General features: G+C 42.6%; 1 protein-coding gene across 1 annotated transcript; it reads left to right on the top strand.

Moving 5' to 3' along the window:
* Nucleotides 1-6,573: 6,573 nt before the first annotated feature.
* Nucleotides 6,574-17,061, top strand: TAGLN3 (transgelin 3; the record flags this gene model as incomplete). Its single annotated transcript, XM_084285490.1, has 4 exons — nt 6,574-6,753; nt 7,633-7,807; nt 12,669-12,771; nt 16,920-17,061. The coding sequence occupies 4 exons, from the start codon at nt 6,574-6,576 to the stop codon at nt 17,059-17,061; spliced, it is 600 nt and encodes a 199-aa protein (XP_084141616.1).
* Between the last annotated feature and the right edge of the window lie 640 nt (nt 17,062-17,701).

Here is a 17,701-nt window from a genome sequence, read left to right as displayed (position 1 = left end):
ATTCACAGGTTAGAGTGTTGTTCTGATCTTGTGTGGTACCATGTTTGTCTCCCAAGTTACTGCCTGAGGCATCTCCTTCATTTTTGTCATTAGATGCCTGCATAGTGAATTCTTTTCAATGTTAGTCATGTTTAAGAAAAAGTATGTCTCTCTTTTGTGGAAACACTGTATTAAATTTGGGTGTTATATATTTGGAAAGTTTTGCATAGTGCAAATTATTAGGAGACTTTGAAATGAATTATGTTCTGGGTTTATTGGTTGTGTTTTTAATGGACATCTGATTTTCTGCCACATACAAAGGGTATTTTATGAATATGTAACATGTATTTCCTCGGCAATAATCTGCGTTTGCACAGAACGGCTAGAGTCCAAATTTTCCAATATAAGCAATTCTACCTTGTGGTGCTTGGGGTGTGGTTTTCTCTGCGTACCTTAATCTATAGTTCTTAATCATTTTCATGAATGCGCTAAGCTTAAGTTCTTAGCACTTTCATGGTCTTGCACTTTTGGTAAGTCTGAAAATGACTTCTGGGCTCACCTGTCACTGAGTGTCGTAGGGACATGTTGGGACTGACACTCTCACGGCATGTGGAAGCTCTAGACACTAACTGAGCAGCTCACCTGCTTCTGTTGTTGGTTTTGATCAAACAATACTAGTTGAGTAAGCACCTGGAGGTATTTTTCTTACATGCAAAGCTCAAACTCCTGCCGTGGAGTTAATTATAGTCATTCAAGTTTCATGAGTAAATAACCAGTCCTTTGCAGTTAGGCACAGAAGCTTGGTTACCCTATAATACCAAAGATGCAAATGATATATTTAATTTAAAAAAAAAAAAAAAAAAGCAGTATCAGCTGACTTCAACTGTCCCTGGACTTTAGCCCTTAGCACCGTTTTTTGTTTTTTTTTCAGATCTGTTGCAAAATCTGTGAAACTATTTGAAAGTTGTCAAACAAAATTTTATTTTGCCTTCTAAAGGGAAGAAAATAGGCGTTCTTTTGCATGTATTTGGAATCAAACTGCAATAGACTGGTATGCATTGAAAGAGTCTATAAAGCTTATTAAACTAATTTCCTAATAAGCAAGTGCTCTTGGTCTCTATATGTTGAGCTGTGCTAATGCAACTTACGTTGCATGTATATTTATCTTGTCATGTATTTGGCTTGTTCTGTGTCTTACTTCATTTCTTTTTGTAGTGCAACACAGCTTTTTTTTTTTCTTTTTTTTCTTTTATTTTTCTGTTATGTGTGTGAATTAAATGGTAACGTGTTCTGTGTAGTTTCAGTTGAGGCAGTTTATCTTCTCTTGCATCAACCCTGAATATCAACAAAGCGATGCTCACAAAAAATCCTAGCTGGGTAGGCCTCGGAGGAACTGCCTCCTGCTGTTTCATTTTTATGTTAATTTTGATTACATGCTTTCTCCTGGACACAATTACTCAATGGAGCGAAGAGATTTATGGTACCCTGCTTTTCTTAGCAAATAAAAATGTGCTAGAGAGAAACTTTCAACTAGCGATGTCTGCAGCTGCTCAAACATTTTCAGTGCTCTAGTCAGACTGCAATACCCTGTTAAAAGGTTTTCTGAACCAGTACAAGAGTGGAAGAAAGAAAAGCCATAAGAATAGTAGGATTTGAACTTGATTTTTAAGTGTTAGTTGTGCTGTTAGAAAGAGGCACCCTTAAGAATTATATATAAAAAAAATAATAAGGTTAAAGCTATGTGTTTAAAGATGATGGTGTCCCTGTAAAGAAAAGAGGATTGTGTGTTTGAACTGTCTCTAAGATAAGCAGTCTCTGCTTTGGGCTGATCTACACATTTGGTCAGATGTGTAAGTATGTAGAATTTCACTAAAGCTTGGTGAAAATTCAACAGCTGTAATGGACATGTACACAAATGCTAAAAATCAGAGTGTGATCTCCTTGTTCTGCCTTTGTTCTCAAGCCCAGCTCCGACAGCTAAGGTGGAGGGAACTCGCTATTCTGCCTGACAGCAGGCAGGTTGCCACCTACATTGCTTTAATGCCACCGCATTTGCTGGGGGAAGAGATTAATGGCTGGAAAGAGACGGAGATGAAGGACAAAAATATACTGCTCTCAGATTTACTGCTCCTAGGGCAGTTCCTATAGCACAGGTTTACTTTGCTGCTGTAGGACCTCATCTCTTCACAGTATGTTTGCCTACAACAAGAATGTTAGTTATAGCCTTGGACGTGTTAGGCATAAATCTAAATTACAGGACCTATTACACTGTAGTTGCAGACTCGACCTTGTATTTCTCTTCAAAGCCCTGCATATGTATATTATATGGTCCAGTGCTTCTACCTCATTAAAGAGAAACAGGAGAAATGCAGCAATCCTAGCTTGTGATCTGCTCACGGGGTTGTGAGGAAAAGGCACATTCGCAGCCTGCTGCAGTGTCTTGTGTTTGGCAAGGTGATCTGGCCAGCTCGGCGTTTATATTTGGAATGAAAAGCAAATGACAGCTGCTGAAACTTCCAGTCGCTTGGTTCTGAAACTAAACTACAGATTTAAAATGTTTTTGGGCTGGCACTTAAAAGGTTGTGCTCTTTTGGGGCCTTCTGACCTGCCCAAAGTTGTCCACTCTCCTCCCACGGGGCAACGTGAGAAGGTCACTGCTGCCCGTCGGGGTGGAAGCAGGTGCCGGTGCCTGTGGCAAAGGTATGCTGAGCAGCAGCACGCCTGGAGGTGGGAGCAATGTGAATGGCCTGCCCGGACTGTGGTCCTGGGAGAGCAACTCCTGAAGGACACAGGCTGTCCGGGGTCAGCTGGGCCTCAGGAGAGTCCTCTCCTTTGCTTCTGTTCGGAGTAGGGCTTGCCTGGCAGAAGGCATGCCAGAACATGCTAGTCTTTGGGTACCAATTCTAGGAGACCCTGAAATCTCTAAGAATAAGAATAGAGCATGTTTTCAGGGGATTTCTTCTGTATGTGTATGGCAATGTGTAATTTTTCAAACTAAGGTAGTTGTCAGAAGGTACTGGTTTTGCTGGGGGAAGATAAAAAGGTGATACAATGAACTGGGCTGATTTTCTTTCAAGGAGTATGTCAGTCCACTCAAAGACTTAAAAGAGACAATTTGCCTCCTAGGTCACCTAAAGCATTGAAAATGTTGGCAACTGCATCCGCAGGAGCTGGTTGCCAGTGGTGAGTGGCAACCACTTCTGGTCATGGCAGCCTGAGGAGCTGCCTTGTATTGCAGATTGAGGCATCGAAGCATTCTGTCTGTCTCACAAATAGGAAGGTCCTTTTTCAAACTGTGCTTTGGACTTGCCTTCAGAGCTGTCAAAGAAGGTCTTTTGCAGATGAAAGCAAAGATACTTGCTGAAGTTAGCCAGCATGTTTTGTCTTTGAGGCTCTCTAGATTTTGGATTTCAAATAAATGGGAAAGTTCAATTTGTTTTATTTTTTATTATAATTTTTGAAAGTCATAGTGTCCCCACAATTCTGATATTTCTGCCACCCAGTTTGCACAGTTAAAAAGATAGTGATATTCTAATAGCTTCTTTTTGTCCTCCAGTCTCACTCTTCTGTATAACATCTCCAAGTATCTTCTGCCAAAGCAAGGCCATGAATGAAACCAGGAGTCTCCAGAGCACTTCTCTGTCCTTGCAGCTCTCTGAAAAGGCCCTGCTTTTGCACTGAGTTCATATTGATCCTTATCGTCATTTGTGGAGGAATTTTTATTTTCGTTGTTTACTCATCAAAGCCTGTATGAGCTGGAACATTACTTAGAATTTGTGCTTTTTTTTTTTTTTTTTTTTTTTTTTTTTGTGACTGCTAATTAACATTAAATAGTTCAGGCGTGGGAACACATCCTTGTACAAACTGAATGAAAATAAACAAGATCATTGATTTCTAATTTGCAGTTGTATTATAGGGCCTACTAGTTAGCCAGCTTTTAATCTCTTTAATGTGTCACGTTGCTTCAGAATCAGTTGAGTTCCCTAATCAACATATCAGGCCGTAACCAAATGCGATACACTGAAGAGCTTTTAGTAAATTGTGTCAACGCCATCTCTTTGAAAACCAAACTCAGTCCATTGTTTTTCCCAGGGTTGATGACACAATAACGGGCTTATGATTTGATTACTTATACTTTGAAAATATTGGTATGGGGCTGGCGTTTCTCCAACCCTCTGCAGCTTTCCTGGTTTTCAAAGCCTTATTAAAAATTGATATTGATGGCCAAGATGGCTTTTCAGCTGCCACGGTACGGAACAATCCCTCGAGAACAGGTTGCATAGCCAACATCTGTGCAGGGGGAGACCTTTGCTCTGCAGCTTAGGAGAGTTAAATTACCAACCCCTGCCCCCAAATCAGAAAGGGGGGCTGAGGCTTATGCAAAGGGGCATGGCTTTCGAGAAATCTCTTTGCTAGTGAGCAATGAGCACCCTGATGTGACCAGAAACAGACGAGCAATCTTGGTAGCTCCCTTTTAAATAGAAGAATGCAAAAAGATTTGAAATTACAAAATGCAGTTTCTCGTTCTTTGTGGGATGGCCAAAGAACACTAGGCCCTTAACCATTGCTTGAGGGGGAAGGCCAGCAAATTCACATGTTCTTGTTTACTGTTGCAGCTGCGGTTTGTTCCTTCTCCCATCTTCAGGCCTGGTTTGCCCTCTTGGTTTCTGTGCATTTGCTGAGCTTCCAGCAGCGTGTGCTCTGGGACAGAAAGCGCTCAAGTAATGGCCTCATCACGTAACATGCTCTGAGTTATGTAATCAAGTGCTTCACAGGGGCTTAAAACTACCGGTGCAGAGAGGAGAAAGCACTAAATGAAATGCCCGTGGAAGACAACAATGAATTAGGACATCTATTAAATATTTCATTTCTTGAGTGTTCTCAAGCCCAGAAGCATCTCAAGCAGTATAAATCTGAGAATTCATGGTCTTAAAATGAAGAAGTAATGGACGAGGAGACCATTATGAGGTAGATATACAAGGAGCTGTACCTCTTTCCTCTTCTTACTTTTTTAAAGGCAACAGCAGGCGTTTTGTTGGCAAAGCTGACTGTGAATCCACCTTGGGTTTATTGATCTCCTTTCATATCCAGCTGAACAAGATTCATTTGCCAAATGGGAGCTATTTCGTAGCTGGGCTGATGTGGATGAAAGACATTTGACAGCCTGGTGCAACTCAGAGAGGAGCAAAGTGATTTTGTTTAATAAAGAATAAATCTGCATAAATGGGACCTGAAAAGAAGTCTCTTGTCTCAACCCTTTCCTTCCTTCCCCTCCCGGCACTTCAGTGGTACAACCAAAACTTAAACATCCCTACATGGGCAGAGATCCCTCGCTATCACTGTAAGTATGCTGACTCATATCAGCAGAAAGTACGAACCTTGTGCTTTGCAGAACGTTTGCTATTTTTTAGTGATTCTCCTTTGGTTTTAATGGTTTAACTTGTTTTGTTGGGATGCTATTTAATAGCCTAAAAAGTGATAGAGTGATGGTAATATTCTGCTGCAAGCTTTCTCTTCCTTGACTTTCAATCCTATTAGCCCCTTATTGAAACTTTTTATGAGTACTTGAGCAGGGAAGAAGAGAAATTATTTTTCATACGCTAAGCTTGTTAGCATCATGATGCAGAACAGGGAGAAAAAGGGCTTGCTTTTGCTTTGTGATTAAAAATCCATGAGATGCGTACAAATTTATGTTGCCTTTGTTTAACAGAGCATCTGGTGAAGTCCCTCTGTTTGTACTGCTAACTATCAGGCACTTGGATGCTCGATGTAGTTTGGGTTGATATAGACTAGGTGGAGTAAAACAGAGTCTGAACGGCACAGGGCTGAGAAAACACGCCTGAGAGCAGGCTGCAGATGGGCGAGATAAACAGGCTCCCCTGGCTGTGACTGAGTAGGCAGGCCTCTTTAATGGCTCTTAGCAACGCCCCTGCTCTGACCCTCCTCATATGTGAGGGAAATCAAATCAATACACCCGTCTTCAAACCACGATGCTGCAGCAGCAGCAGAGCATTGTGGCAGCCTTCATCTCTTAAATTCGTCGTCGCCTTTCAGCTTGCCAATCTCTGGATATCCATCCCTGCATCGCTACTGAAGACGAACCTGACTGCATCTCTGAAAGGATTCCTCGGGCTCCCATGTATAACCTCCTCCTTATTGGCAAGCATTAGGTAGGCAATTTTCAAGTGCTTCTGGATTTGCAGGCAGTTTTTAACATTCATCTGAGAACACTATTGTACTCTCTGTAATCAGAACAGAACTCTCTCTAAAACCTTCCCTGCTTTAAATCTTCCTTTTCATCCTCTGTGTTTGTGGTTGGGTTAGGGGAGTGTATTTCTGTTTTCTCTTTTATTTGTTTTTTAATGTTGTGGCTGATGTGTGCTTTTGGAAAAGGATATTCCCCCCCGGTCCCTCCCCTGTTCTGCAGAACAGCTATAAGCGGTGCCATACAATTACCTTCAGTGTTGATGAACAACTGTTTGACTGCCTATAGGGCAGGCTGTTCACTCTTTTATACTTTAATTTTCTGGTGCCTTCTCCAAAGCTGCAGAACAGGATCTTGCCCACTAACTAAGTTCTGCTTTGGTTCCAGAGATGGCTAACAGAGGACCAAGCTATGGCTTAAGCCGAGAAGTTCAAGAAAAGATTGAACAGAAATATGACCCGGAATTAGAGTCCAGGCTGGTGAACTGGATTATTGTACAGTGTGGAGAACAGATAGAGCACCCTCCTCCTGGAAGGCAGCATTTTCAGACCTGGTTGATGGATGGGACGGTAAGTGTTCTGTCTAATTCTGCATCTCTGTGACTTTATGTGCACAGTAAATTTGTATTTATTATCATGTGTCCTTATTTTCTGTGTTCATCTTGGCTAAATTGGTTTGTGCTCATGGACAGTGCAGAAATGTGTACCTTAGCATCTGAGTGATGTCCTTTTGGCTGGGAATCTTAATCTAAGAAAATAATTATTCCACCAGTGTACTGGGATTAGTACAGTGCTTATGACTCCTGTGAGTCATGCACATTATATATGAGTATGACTCATTCCTTCAGCGCCTTTTCTCATGCAGTTAAATGAGATCTGTTTTTAAAATTAGATGTACAATTTTGTCTTCAAGAAATCATCATTGTCAACATAAAAAATTGAATAGATGTAGAAAATCTGATGGACTGGTTTATGTCATAACTGTTTTCTTGTTTGGGAATCGTTCTGTAGCTAAAACATTGTATTCTGTTGGTTTACTGAACAACAGGCAGATGCTGCTGTTTGCAGTGGGCTGTAGGAATACGCTAATCATTGAACCTCTGCCAAAGTGACTGTAGCAGTATTTCAATTGACATTGCTTATTTTTTTGGCTCAGGCATGTGGTTTCTTCTCAGCCATTATATAACCTTTACCAGTGATTGCTTTGTTGTCTCTAGCAGATTAGGATTTATTTGGTCAGGCTATTGCCATCAGTTAACAAAAGCTCTAATGCGTTTCTAATATACTTTGATTATTACCAAGTCTCTTCTTTGTTTTTTAATCAAAGAAATTATGTCCCTGATAGAAACCGGCCAGGTCAAAAGCATTTTGCAGCATCGTTTCATGTGCAGAAATTACCTTCTACTTTGGTGACTTCTTTCTACTTCTGTTTCTGTGTTTCTCTCTCAGCTGTTATGCAAGTTAATAAACAGTTTACATCCAAAGGGAAATGAGCCCATTGCAAAGATCTCTGAATCAAAAATGGCTTTCAAGCAGATGGAACAAATTTCCCAGTTCTTAAAAGCTGCTGAAATCTACGGAGTAAGAACAACAGATATTTTCCAGACGGTGGATTTGTGGGAAGGTAAAAATAATAAACTGGAAGCCAGTTTGCAACCTTCATTTTACTTTGCTTTGATGTGTTGTAATGGTGCATTTTGTCTAAGGCATATTCTCTAATGTAATTATCTTTTGTTTCTGTTTGCCTTATCTCATTACTGTGTTCTTCCGGTGGTGCATTATCTCCTCTGAGAGATTTATATTACCCTGAGGGCATAATGGAGCTTTTCCAAGCTCATGTGTTATCCAAAAGCCCATCATTCTGACAGAAATCTGCAGACCTAATAAAACAAATGCTCTCTGTGCTAATTATTTCCAAGTAAATAACTTCTAATAGCAACTATGGAAAACCCTTATTTTGTGACAACAAGCTTTTATTGCAGTTTTCAAATTATAAGCAAAGCTCAAATTAGAGCTATAAAATGCATTGCCAGGAGCAGATATGTCTCTATAGAGCTAATGAGGGCTCATCTATGACTAGTGAGAAGCAGAAACCACTGGTAACATCATGTTAGCTGAGCATCTCTCTGCAACAGTACAATCTTTCTAGAAAGGTCACTATGGCAACAGCAAAAAAATCCAGAGTGCCCCTGTAGCTTTGCAGTAAACCAGGTGAAGGCTCTCTCCATCCCATTCATGAAGTGGACACCGTGCATTCCAGTTGCAGGAGAGCTGAGTCACTTCTGTGGTGATGCACCCCTTCGTGGTGCTCCATCAAAATATGCGCTGTATCCTGCATCTCTCTGGGTGAGGTGATGCAAAATGCTTCATGTAAGGACTCAAAGCAAAGACAGCAGCAGGGCAGAGAAAGGCAGGTGTGTGGAGAAGTGAAACTGGGAAATCTTCCAAGAGACTGAAATGGTGAAAAGAGGAGAACAATCTATGGAGAAAGGTGGAGAAGGCTGGTCAGTATAGTTAATGCAGGAATGAACGTGGAGCGAAGAGTGGGTTATGTTTCCACAGGCTGATGTGGAAAGGATCACTCTTCTGAAGGACAGCTTGAGGCACAAAGGATGAGGGAGCTCTGTGCAGATGAGTTACAGGGGAGGAAGGATGTGCTGACAGCTGGCATTGCTGGGATCTGTGATGTTCTCAGGGTACTGGATTTATTTGACAGGTCCCACCTTGGACACAAGGGCTGGATTGTTTTTTCCAGGTCAGTGTTTTGTGTTTCTTGCAATCCACCTTTAAATTAAAGGATTTTTACTTCCCTGGGGTAACATCCTCCTCCCCAGCCTGGCAGGCTGTTGAAAGAGAAGCTCCATCTATCTTGTGAGGGATGATAACAGCTTATTTCAGGTGTTTTCCTTTGCTGTCATCTGCATCTTGTAATGGCTTTGCATGATGAAAGTGAAAGAACAGTATGCTGATCTTTATGATGAAAAGCACTTCCTTTTAAGAGAAAAAGCTCCTCAAGGTGGTAGCTCTCTCTTCATTTTCTTGCTTTCACTCATCACCTTTCTTCAGCAGATGTAAGGGAATAAACCGGTAACTTCCAGATGTCAGAAAATCAAAACACAACTCAGGACTCAGGAGTGAGACATACAGGACTTTTCTCCAATGTTGTTTTAGGACTTCCCAAAACTAATATGCGTCTCCTCACTTCCCCATTCTCTTTCTATTCCTCCTGCTGCTTATTCCTGTGCTGAGATGAAACAGCATGTCTCTCCAGGATTGAGTCTGTGTGAGCTTCTTGTGTCTAACCATAGCTCTGACCTCTAGCATCTGTGCTGCCTCGGGGCTGGAGCAGCTGAACCTGGCTGCATTAGCTAGACAGAGAGGACGGTATCTTTTTCACTGTTTCATAATTACAGTACCCCTACATTTCATAAAATATTTCCAGACCACAACCTGTTTAGAAAGAGAGGGGACATCAGTGTATGTTTATAGGGAAAGGAAATTACGTGTGTCTGACAAAACAGTTTCTCTCTGGCACTGATTGTTTTCTGAGAGCTTTTGCTTTGAGATTCTTAGTAATGATTAATGAAAATGTTTTAGTATGCAGTCTGCTGTTGTTTTTTTCAAACTCACTCGGTCCATCTGTTGTATTTTCCTTTATTTCTGTGGCTTCTTGGTCCAAGTGAGCTGTCACCTCTTTTGGTCCTTTCTTAAATGTACTGGGCTGAGCAGCTTTCCCTAATCCATGCCCAAGAGAAGGATGGTCACTGTTTTTTACAGATACTTCCCAGGTATGTTTCCAGATAGGTAAGAGGCAGATGTGTCTCTGGATGCACAAAGCAGCATTTTGGGGATACAGAGCAGTTCTCCCTCTGTGGGTCCAGGCCTTCCCCTTTGTGGGCCTGGAGAGGAAGGCCTTCAGGCCAGGTTTCCCCCAGAGAGAGAGGGCACCCAAAGAAAGAAGTGACCAGAGGCCCCCTCCTTCTCCTGTACGAGGCTGTGCCATTCAGAGCACACCATGAAGGACGGGATGGTGAATGTCACAGGATGACAGAGATGCGGGGTCGTTCCTCTCCCACAGCATCTGTCACACACATCGCGGGGGCCCCACGAAGCGGGGCCTCAGCCGCTGCTTTGTTTCATCACGTGGCGCCGGGCTCCTTCCTGGGCCCTTCTTCCCCTGCCGCGTCTCCCCCTCGCCGCTGACAGATAAAGCAGAGCGTGGAGCGTGGGGGAGGCTGCCAGATGGCTCTGCCGGGCTGATCATGATGTTTTGCTACCCGTCTTTTGTTTCTCTCTCTCTTTTTTTTTTTTTTTTTTTTTTTTCTGTGTGTGTGTGTGTTCGCCATCATTATTCAGCTCATTCACTTTCAAATCCTTTTCCTACATCCTTTTTCATCCCAGTCAGTTACGATGCTCCTCATTACACGGGAGGCATCCCGAGGACGTTATGTGTGGCATCTGTTACAGCATATGGTACATTCCCTGCTTCGGGCAGCTCTGAGTCCCCACCTCGCGCTGCTCCACGTGTGCCTGCGTACGTGCGAGATGTCGGGCTCTCCCATGGCCCTCCCTTAAGCAGGAACCTCATCTGACACAGCCTGCCTTAACAAGCACAGCAAAGCAAGGACTCTGCTCAGCTGACAATTTGTTTTCTGCACACATGGTCCCCTGTGGAGAGGATTCCTGTAAACTTAATAGGCTGTATGGCAGTCGCAGTAGGAAGCTGCTAGACGTTTTCAGCTTTAGGGTGCATCCGTCACCTGAGCCAGTGCTATGCACATTTAGGTTGGTGTGAAACAGAGCCCTGAGATTAATCTGCCCACAACTGGGGCTATGTGTACCATAAACACACAGTTGCTTTCCTGTGCGCTTCAGCTGGTCTATGATGTTTTTCATTAATATCCATCCACTGGAGGTATTCCCGAAGTCTGTTGTCATAGTCATGTCTCGAGTATCACGTGGTTTGGGTGTTTTTGTGAGTAACTCATTTCCTTATGTGAAGAACTTGCACTCAACATCAGATCCATTAACTAGAAAAGTGATTTCAGGAAAGAGGAAGAACTGAAAAAGAAAGGAAGGGAGGGGAGTCGTGGAAACAGTTAGGGAGGCATTTCAGAAGAAGGGAGATGCGAAAGATGTATGAGACAAGTTCCAATAACTTACCAACCCTCACCACTGGATAGACATAAGTCAACTCCTAGTGAAGCTGAGTTGTTCATTTTTGCTAGAAAGTTTTCCAAAAGTTACCTTGTTTGGGCTGAGTAATGAGTTAGAGTCTGCCTGGTTTTATTTGCTGTTTTACGTTCTCTGCCCTTTTCTCAACAAGTGGCAAAATGGAGGGGAAGAAACAAGAAAATAGGAAAAATCTTAATTTTTTTTTTAAAATCACTTTTTTAAAAAGTGATTCCTTTTTGGAGGAATCAACAGAAGATACTGATGCAAAATGAGAATTTATTATCTTTATTTTGGAAGGAGGGACAGGAGGAGTGGATACAATTTTTTTTAAATTAAAAAAACAATGTTGGCAGTGGGAATAGCAACCTCTTTTGAAAATACATTTCAAGGAGCCATCTTGGAAACCTGGTGAATTTTAGGGTATGTGGAAAGCATTAATCTAAGCAAATGATATGCAAAGTCACCCTCTCCCGCTATAGATGGGAAATTATCCCCCAAGAAGCTTTTCTCTCTCCACTGTTTGTTGGGGGAACCCGAACAACTAGTGGAGACCAGATATGGAAATTTTATTTGGCTAAAGATGGAATGAGCCCTGATTTGTCAAAATGAGGAATGAAGTGAGATAAGGTAAGGTGGGAGAATGTCGAAGGACAGTGAAAGTCAGGACTGGATGGCAGGAACTGAAGGTATGAAAGTGCAGAGCATCAACTTTTGGCAGCCCGTGAAAGGAAGCCAGTAGGGAGGATTTGGGATTTGATTTGAAGAGCAATTTGGGAAGGGCTGATCCTAGTTATCTGCACGGGACCTCTCGAGGACTGCCAGGAATTCTGTCAGCACAGGGACAGTCTGAAATTGCTGGTGGCTAGATAGTGGGATTGGTTTACAGGTGGAGAAGCTGAGGCACAGCACAGTTACTTGCCACATAGCTCTCCTTCAGCCACATTTTACTGAGTGTATTTTCATTCCCTGTATGCCAAAATGACCTCTTCTAAAGACAAAATTTCTGCCAATGCAATTATCTAGAAGGACTTAAAACAGCATGGGGGAAGGCATTAAAATAGCCTGGAAGTCTGGCAATGCATGAATAGTTAAGTTTTGCTCTAGCATGGTCCCTCTGACTTTTAATAAGCTCTTGCATGTCAGCACCTCCATTTGAGCAAGTCTAAAATAGCATTTATAATGCTATTAATGTAGTTGTTCAGGGGAGCCAAGGGAAATAGTTAATACATTGGAGGAAATTGTTTGTCCGTGTGCCAAGCTATTTGTTGTGCAAAGATTTCTTATATTGTTTTCACTGTTTGGCTTTCCAGGGAAGGATATGGCAGCAGTGCAGAGAACCTTAATGGCCCTAGGCAGTTTGGCGGTCACCAAGGATGACGGATGCTACAAAGGGGACCCATCCTGGTTTCACAGGTAACACCCAGAGCTGTCTTCCATGGGAAGATGGTAATGCTCTCTATCTTTAGACTTTGAAGAAATTTACTGGGGAAGGAAAGGAAGAATCTTTCCAACATTTCCTTATAATGCAGAGATTTTCTCTCTGGACTCTAGATGAGGAAAACAAATACCCAACCAGGCAGCAGCATTTTCTGCCTTTCACTGGTTCCCAGCTTATTGACATCACTATTAGGACGATGCCTAACCATACCTCCTCAGTCTGAAGTTATGCTAGGGCTGCTGGGGAGGAACTTCATGGGAGCAGTGCAGTGCATCCATGCTGCTGCCTTTTCTCAGATAGCCCTCTTCATCCCACCTTACATGTCTCTCCTGCCCTGGGATTGTTAAGGCACTTTTGGTACCAGGACTATGGAGCTCCTTGCCTATGGCTCCAGCTCTGGGTTCCTCCTGGAGGCAGCCTTTTATATCAAGGCTGCTAGGAGGCTGTGTTGGCATGGATGTGTGCGTGCACACATGGGGACCCTCCTGGAACTGCACACAGGGAGAAGTGCAGCATCCCACCCTAGGGATATCTGCAGCACATCCATCTTGCTGTGCGAGGTGCCAACATTGATCGCTGAAGAGGCAAAATTTTCTTATCCCCTGACATTATCCCTGTCTCTTAGTCCTTGGAAGGAGATCAATAAAACTTGGGAAATTCAGCAACCAGTTTCGATGACATTCATCTGTTTAGCAGCTTCAGCTAATCCTCTATATCCATTTATGAAGAAAAGAGAATTAAAGTGGCAGCAGCTGTGCAGATGTGTGTGTCCTAAGAGTAGCTGGCAGGAAAGGTGACATTTTGCCCCACATCAGATAACATAAAGCCTCATGAAGAGAAGGCTGTCTTATATGTCAGCAAACCCCCACATGGAGAGACATGCTGAGAACATGACCCTTTACCTAGCAAACAGAAGACAAGGAGCCTCTTTCCATTTTTTTCTTTTTTTTTTTTTTTTTCAAACTGAAATTGATTTCCTTCCCTGGTCACTTTTAATCTTGTGGAGTAGCGCTTATCTGGGAAGAATTCCCTGTCTTGGCTAAGATGTTTATTTGCTCTAAAGCGCCATTTATTTTGGCTGAGAAGGCTGAGAAGAAGGACAGGAAGAAAAGGAAATCTTCCCACAGTTAGTCCTCCTGCCCCACGGGCATGGTATTGAAATGAGATTCCTCCATCCAAGAGTATTTCTAATACTGAAATGACTGAAGCATATTAGCAAAAAAAGTGCTGCCTCCTGGTCATTGTTTTCTTTGAATTTTCTAACGTCTAGGTGAGGATCAGCAAAAACAAAGCAAACTTTGCTTTGTTTGTCTAGAAGCTTGAGCAGGTTTAATTGAGGCTAAAGGAAACTTGAATTTTAGGTGAACAAGTGAAAACTCCTATACATTCTTCATATGAAATTAGTTTAAATTTATGTAATACAGTCCACAAAGAGATTTGTATTTACTGAATATAATTGGTTTTAAAATTCAAATCCAGTTACAAGCTTTAATGTAAACCAGACGTGAAATCACTATGACCCAGACAGGCTTATTTGTTTTATGTAACTACAACAAAGTCCTACATGGAAAAATTAATTTTAATCTGGGCTCTTAATTGTGGGTGGGAACAGTTTTCATTGGCGTAATTGGAGACACGATCACCTCCCTCCTCCCCTAGCTGTCTGTTCTGCCTGTGCTGTATGGATAACCAACACATATGTACTGCAGTCCCTGAAAGACTATTCTGTAGCCACTGCCTTCAGGAAAACTGGTGTTATTTCTATAAGGAAATAACATATGGCAGGTCAGGAGCTGTTTTCTGAGTAGCTTAACCACCCCTTTAGGCAGACCAAGGCCCTCACTGCCACCCAGTGTTAGTCGTGAGTCAGGGCTGTCAGGTTGATCCTTAATCACCTTAAATTGAATTGAAAGATGTCGAGATGAAGTGGAATAAGAGTATCCACATGTGGATCTGCAGTGACCAAGATACCCCCACACTTGGGCTAAGCTTTTAACTTTCCATTGCCAGTGTCTCTCATGCCTGCTTCCGTCGTGCCTGGTTGTCCTTTCCTTGTGTGTCCTGGTGAGCTGTTTAGTGGGTTGGCAGCCTCGAGTGCTGATGCGAAGCTGGCACAAAAAGTTAACAAGGCTGTGTGGTGGTATCGTGTGCTCACATGGTGGTAAGGGTGACGGCAGAGAGACCAAGCACAGCTTGTAGTAGTGTGAGGCTTTGAGGGGAGTAGGCTTGCCCTCACCTGCGTTTCTACAGTGTCATTTAAGGCCATTTATATTAACCTAAAAGCAAATCTTAAGTACATGTTGTTATCTGTAATGTCATAGTAGACTAAGGGCGGTGCTTATGATCATAAAAATAACGCTAGATGATACAAACTGTACATATAGTCAACTTTTATTAGCCTATCCAGACTTCCTTTTGGTTCTCTTTCTCTCTCTGATGTCTTCCTTGCAATTCTCATTTCCTGATCATAGATAGTTACATATCAACTTTCTGCGAAATTATTCCTTGGCACAGCTGAAAAGTCTGTGAGGGAAAAAAAAAAAAAAAAAGTGTTCCTGGGATTTTAATTAAATAAAGGCAGACGCAGTGAACCTGAGATTGAGTTAAGTCATAGGAATAGTTCCAAAAACATCCTCTCTCAGAGGTTCTGGCAGTGGTTCACTGCCCATGTAAGGATTCTGGAAAAGACATTTAGCAGCAGGGAGACAGGGTGGCTTTCTGAGGCGCCCCAAGTCCTGCATGCTTCCCTCCAGAGTGGCGTACTTTCTGGGAAGAGCTCTGGGCCTGAGATCCTGCGGTGGGCCTCTATAAACCCTCATATTAGTCTGTGCATTAGCATCAGAGATGCAAAGAAGAACAACAACCAGTTGGCTGGTTGTCTGAGGCTGTTCCTTAACTTTCTGCTTTGCTTTCATGAACATGGGTTCCTCTCCTGCGATGTCCTGAACACCCTGAGCCCGGCACAGAGCTTAAGTGCTCTGCTGGACTCAAGCCATGGCGCTCAGCACAGTACTGGACAGACCCCCACGGAGGATGGCGTTGATGGCTTGCAATCACAGCAGGCACCTAATCTAGCATTCCCATCTAGTGGTGGGGTGGGGAGAGGAGGAGAATTGCAATGTGATGCTGTATTGCGGCGTAAGGTGATCCCAGGACAAACAGTCACAGCAAGCAGTCAGATTGTACCTGTCTGGGAGCTGACTGAGAGCCTCCCTCCCTTTGGGCCTCTGCTGCAGCAACAGACCGACCCTTCTCTTGTCCAAGTGGCTTGTTTTCACCACCTTGCTTAAAAGAAAGATTAATAGCGTACAAACTTTTGTGTTTAACAGAGACTTGACAGCCACTTCTGTCCCCAGAGCTATTTTGAGGGAAAAGAGTCTCCTTTTAAGGGCCAACAAATGTTCATTGATCTAAAAGGCTTTTGAGACCACTAGGACCAAACAAAAGTGGTCAGTGCGTTTTGACGGAAGATAAAGGACTTGCATACAGTTAAGACACAGGTGCAAAGGCCAAAGTCTTTGGAAGAGAGAGATCTGGAAAAGGCAACAGGATAATTTTTCTGTCCTGCAGGCAACCATCATCCACTCTTGTGAAAATGAGCAAGTCATTTTTCTGCCCCATTGTTTCTCTGGGTACATCCAGCTCACATTCATTTCACTGAAGTGAATTATGCCAATAATGTATCCTGTTGCTCTGGATGGATATCAAACTGTATTACTGCACAGATAAGTATCTCAGTGATCAGATCCCACAGACAACAGCTTTTAAGAGCAAGAGGGCGGAACACAAACTTAAGCCTATTATGAGTGTTTTATACAGCATTACATAAATATTTTACCTGTCACAGCTGCTGGGGAAGCTATAACCCTGGGGGTCTTGAGTAAGAGGAACAGTGAAATTCTGAAGTAGTGTGGGTTTGACTAGAGTATTGCTTCTAACTGCAAGAAAGCAATTAGCGCAGCCAGTATTGTCCACCCTGTGGGATGGTACAAATGAAGTATTGCGTTACAAGGGGAACATCTGTTAACACAAGCCAATTTCAGATTGCTTTTCGTGATCATTTGGGCATCTGCAGAATGACTGCATGTGTGTGTGTGTTACTTTTTTGTGTGCATCTGGACAGGAAAGCACAGCAGAATCGACGAGGATTTTCAGAAGAGCAGCTTCGTCAGGGACAGAACGTAATAGGCCTTCAGATGGGCAGCAACAAAGGAGCCTCACAGTCGGGTATGACAGGCTATGGCATGCCAAGGCAGATTATCTAAAAGCACCTGTGTCTGTAGAGCAAACACTCCTTCTGCAGCATGGTCTGTTTAACAGAAAAACAAAAAAGAAAAAAAAGAAAAAGAAAAAGAAAAAAAAAAAGCTCGTTAGTTCTCTTTCTGCCTGGTTTTTCATAGTTAGCCCTCTCTAAGGTTTGGGGTATTTTTGGTTTGGTTTGTTTTATTTGCAGCTGCAAGAGTTCATCTAGGAACCTGGGTTTTCGTGGTGTTGTGTGTCAGTTCACAGCACGTGCGCACTGCTGCCTCCTACTTTTCACTTCTGAACTATGCAAAGACAATTATTCTGTATTAATTTATTTGCAAAGTGTTATCTTCCATGTTTGTTTCACACCAATCTTGTATCTCAACCAGTAACCTCGTTCTTCAATTCAGTGATGATATTGTTTGACCTAAGAATAAAGACATTAAAACACATCTCAGACTCGTTCTTTAAAGGAAGTAAAAGCAATGCAAACCAACCAGCACCTGGTATGGTGCTGAGAAGTTAATTGTTTTGATTGCTCAATGTGTCTTGCCTCTAATCAAATGCCTTCTCTGCATGAGTCCATGCTATGGGTTTACAATCTGTTATCTGTTCAATTTGGTGTTTATCTAAAGGCACACCCACTAGGTTTTCCTAAAA

The sequence above is a fragment of the Netta rufina genome (genome assembly GCF_964035555.1).
Source record: "Netta rufina genome assembly, chromosome: 1".
NCBI classification, from domain to species: Eukaryota; Metazoa; Chordata; class Aves; order Anseriformes; family Anatidae; genus Netta; species Netta rufina.
This window is presented reverse-complemented; position numbering and strand designations above follow the sequence as displayed.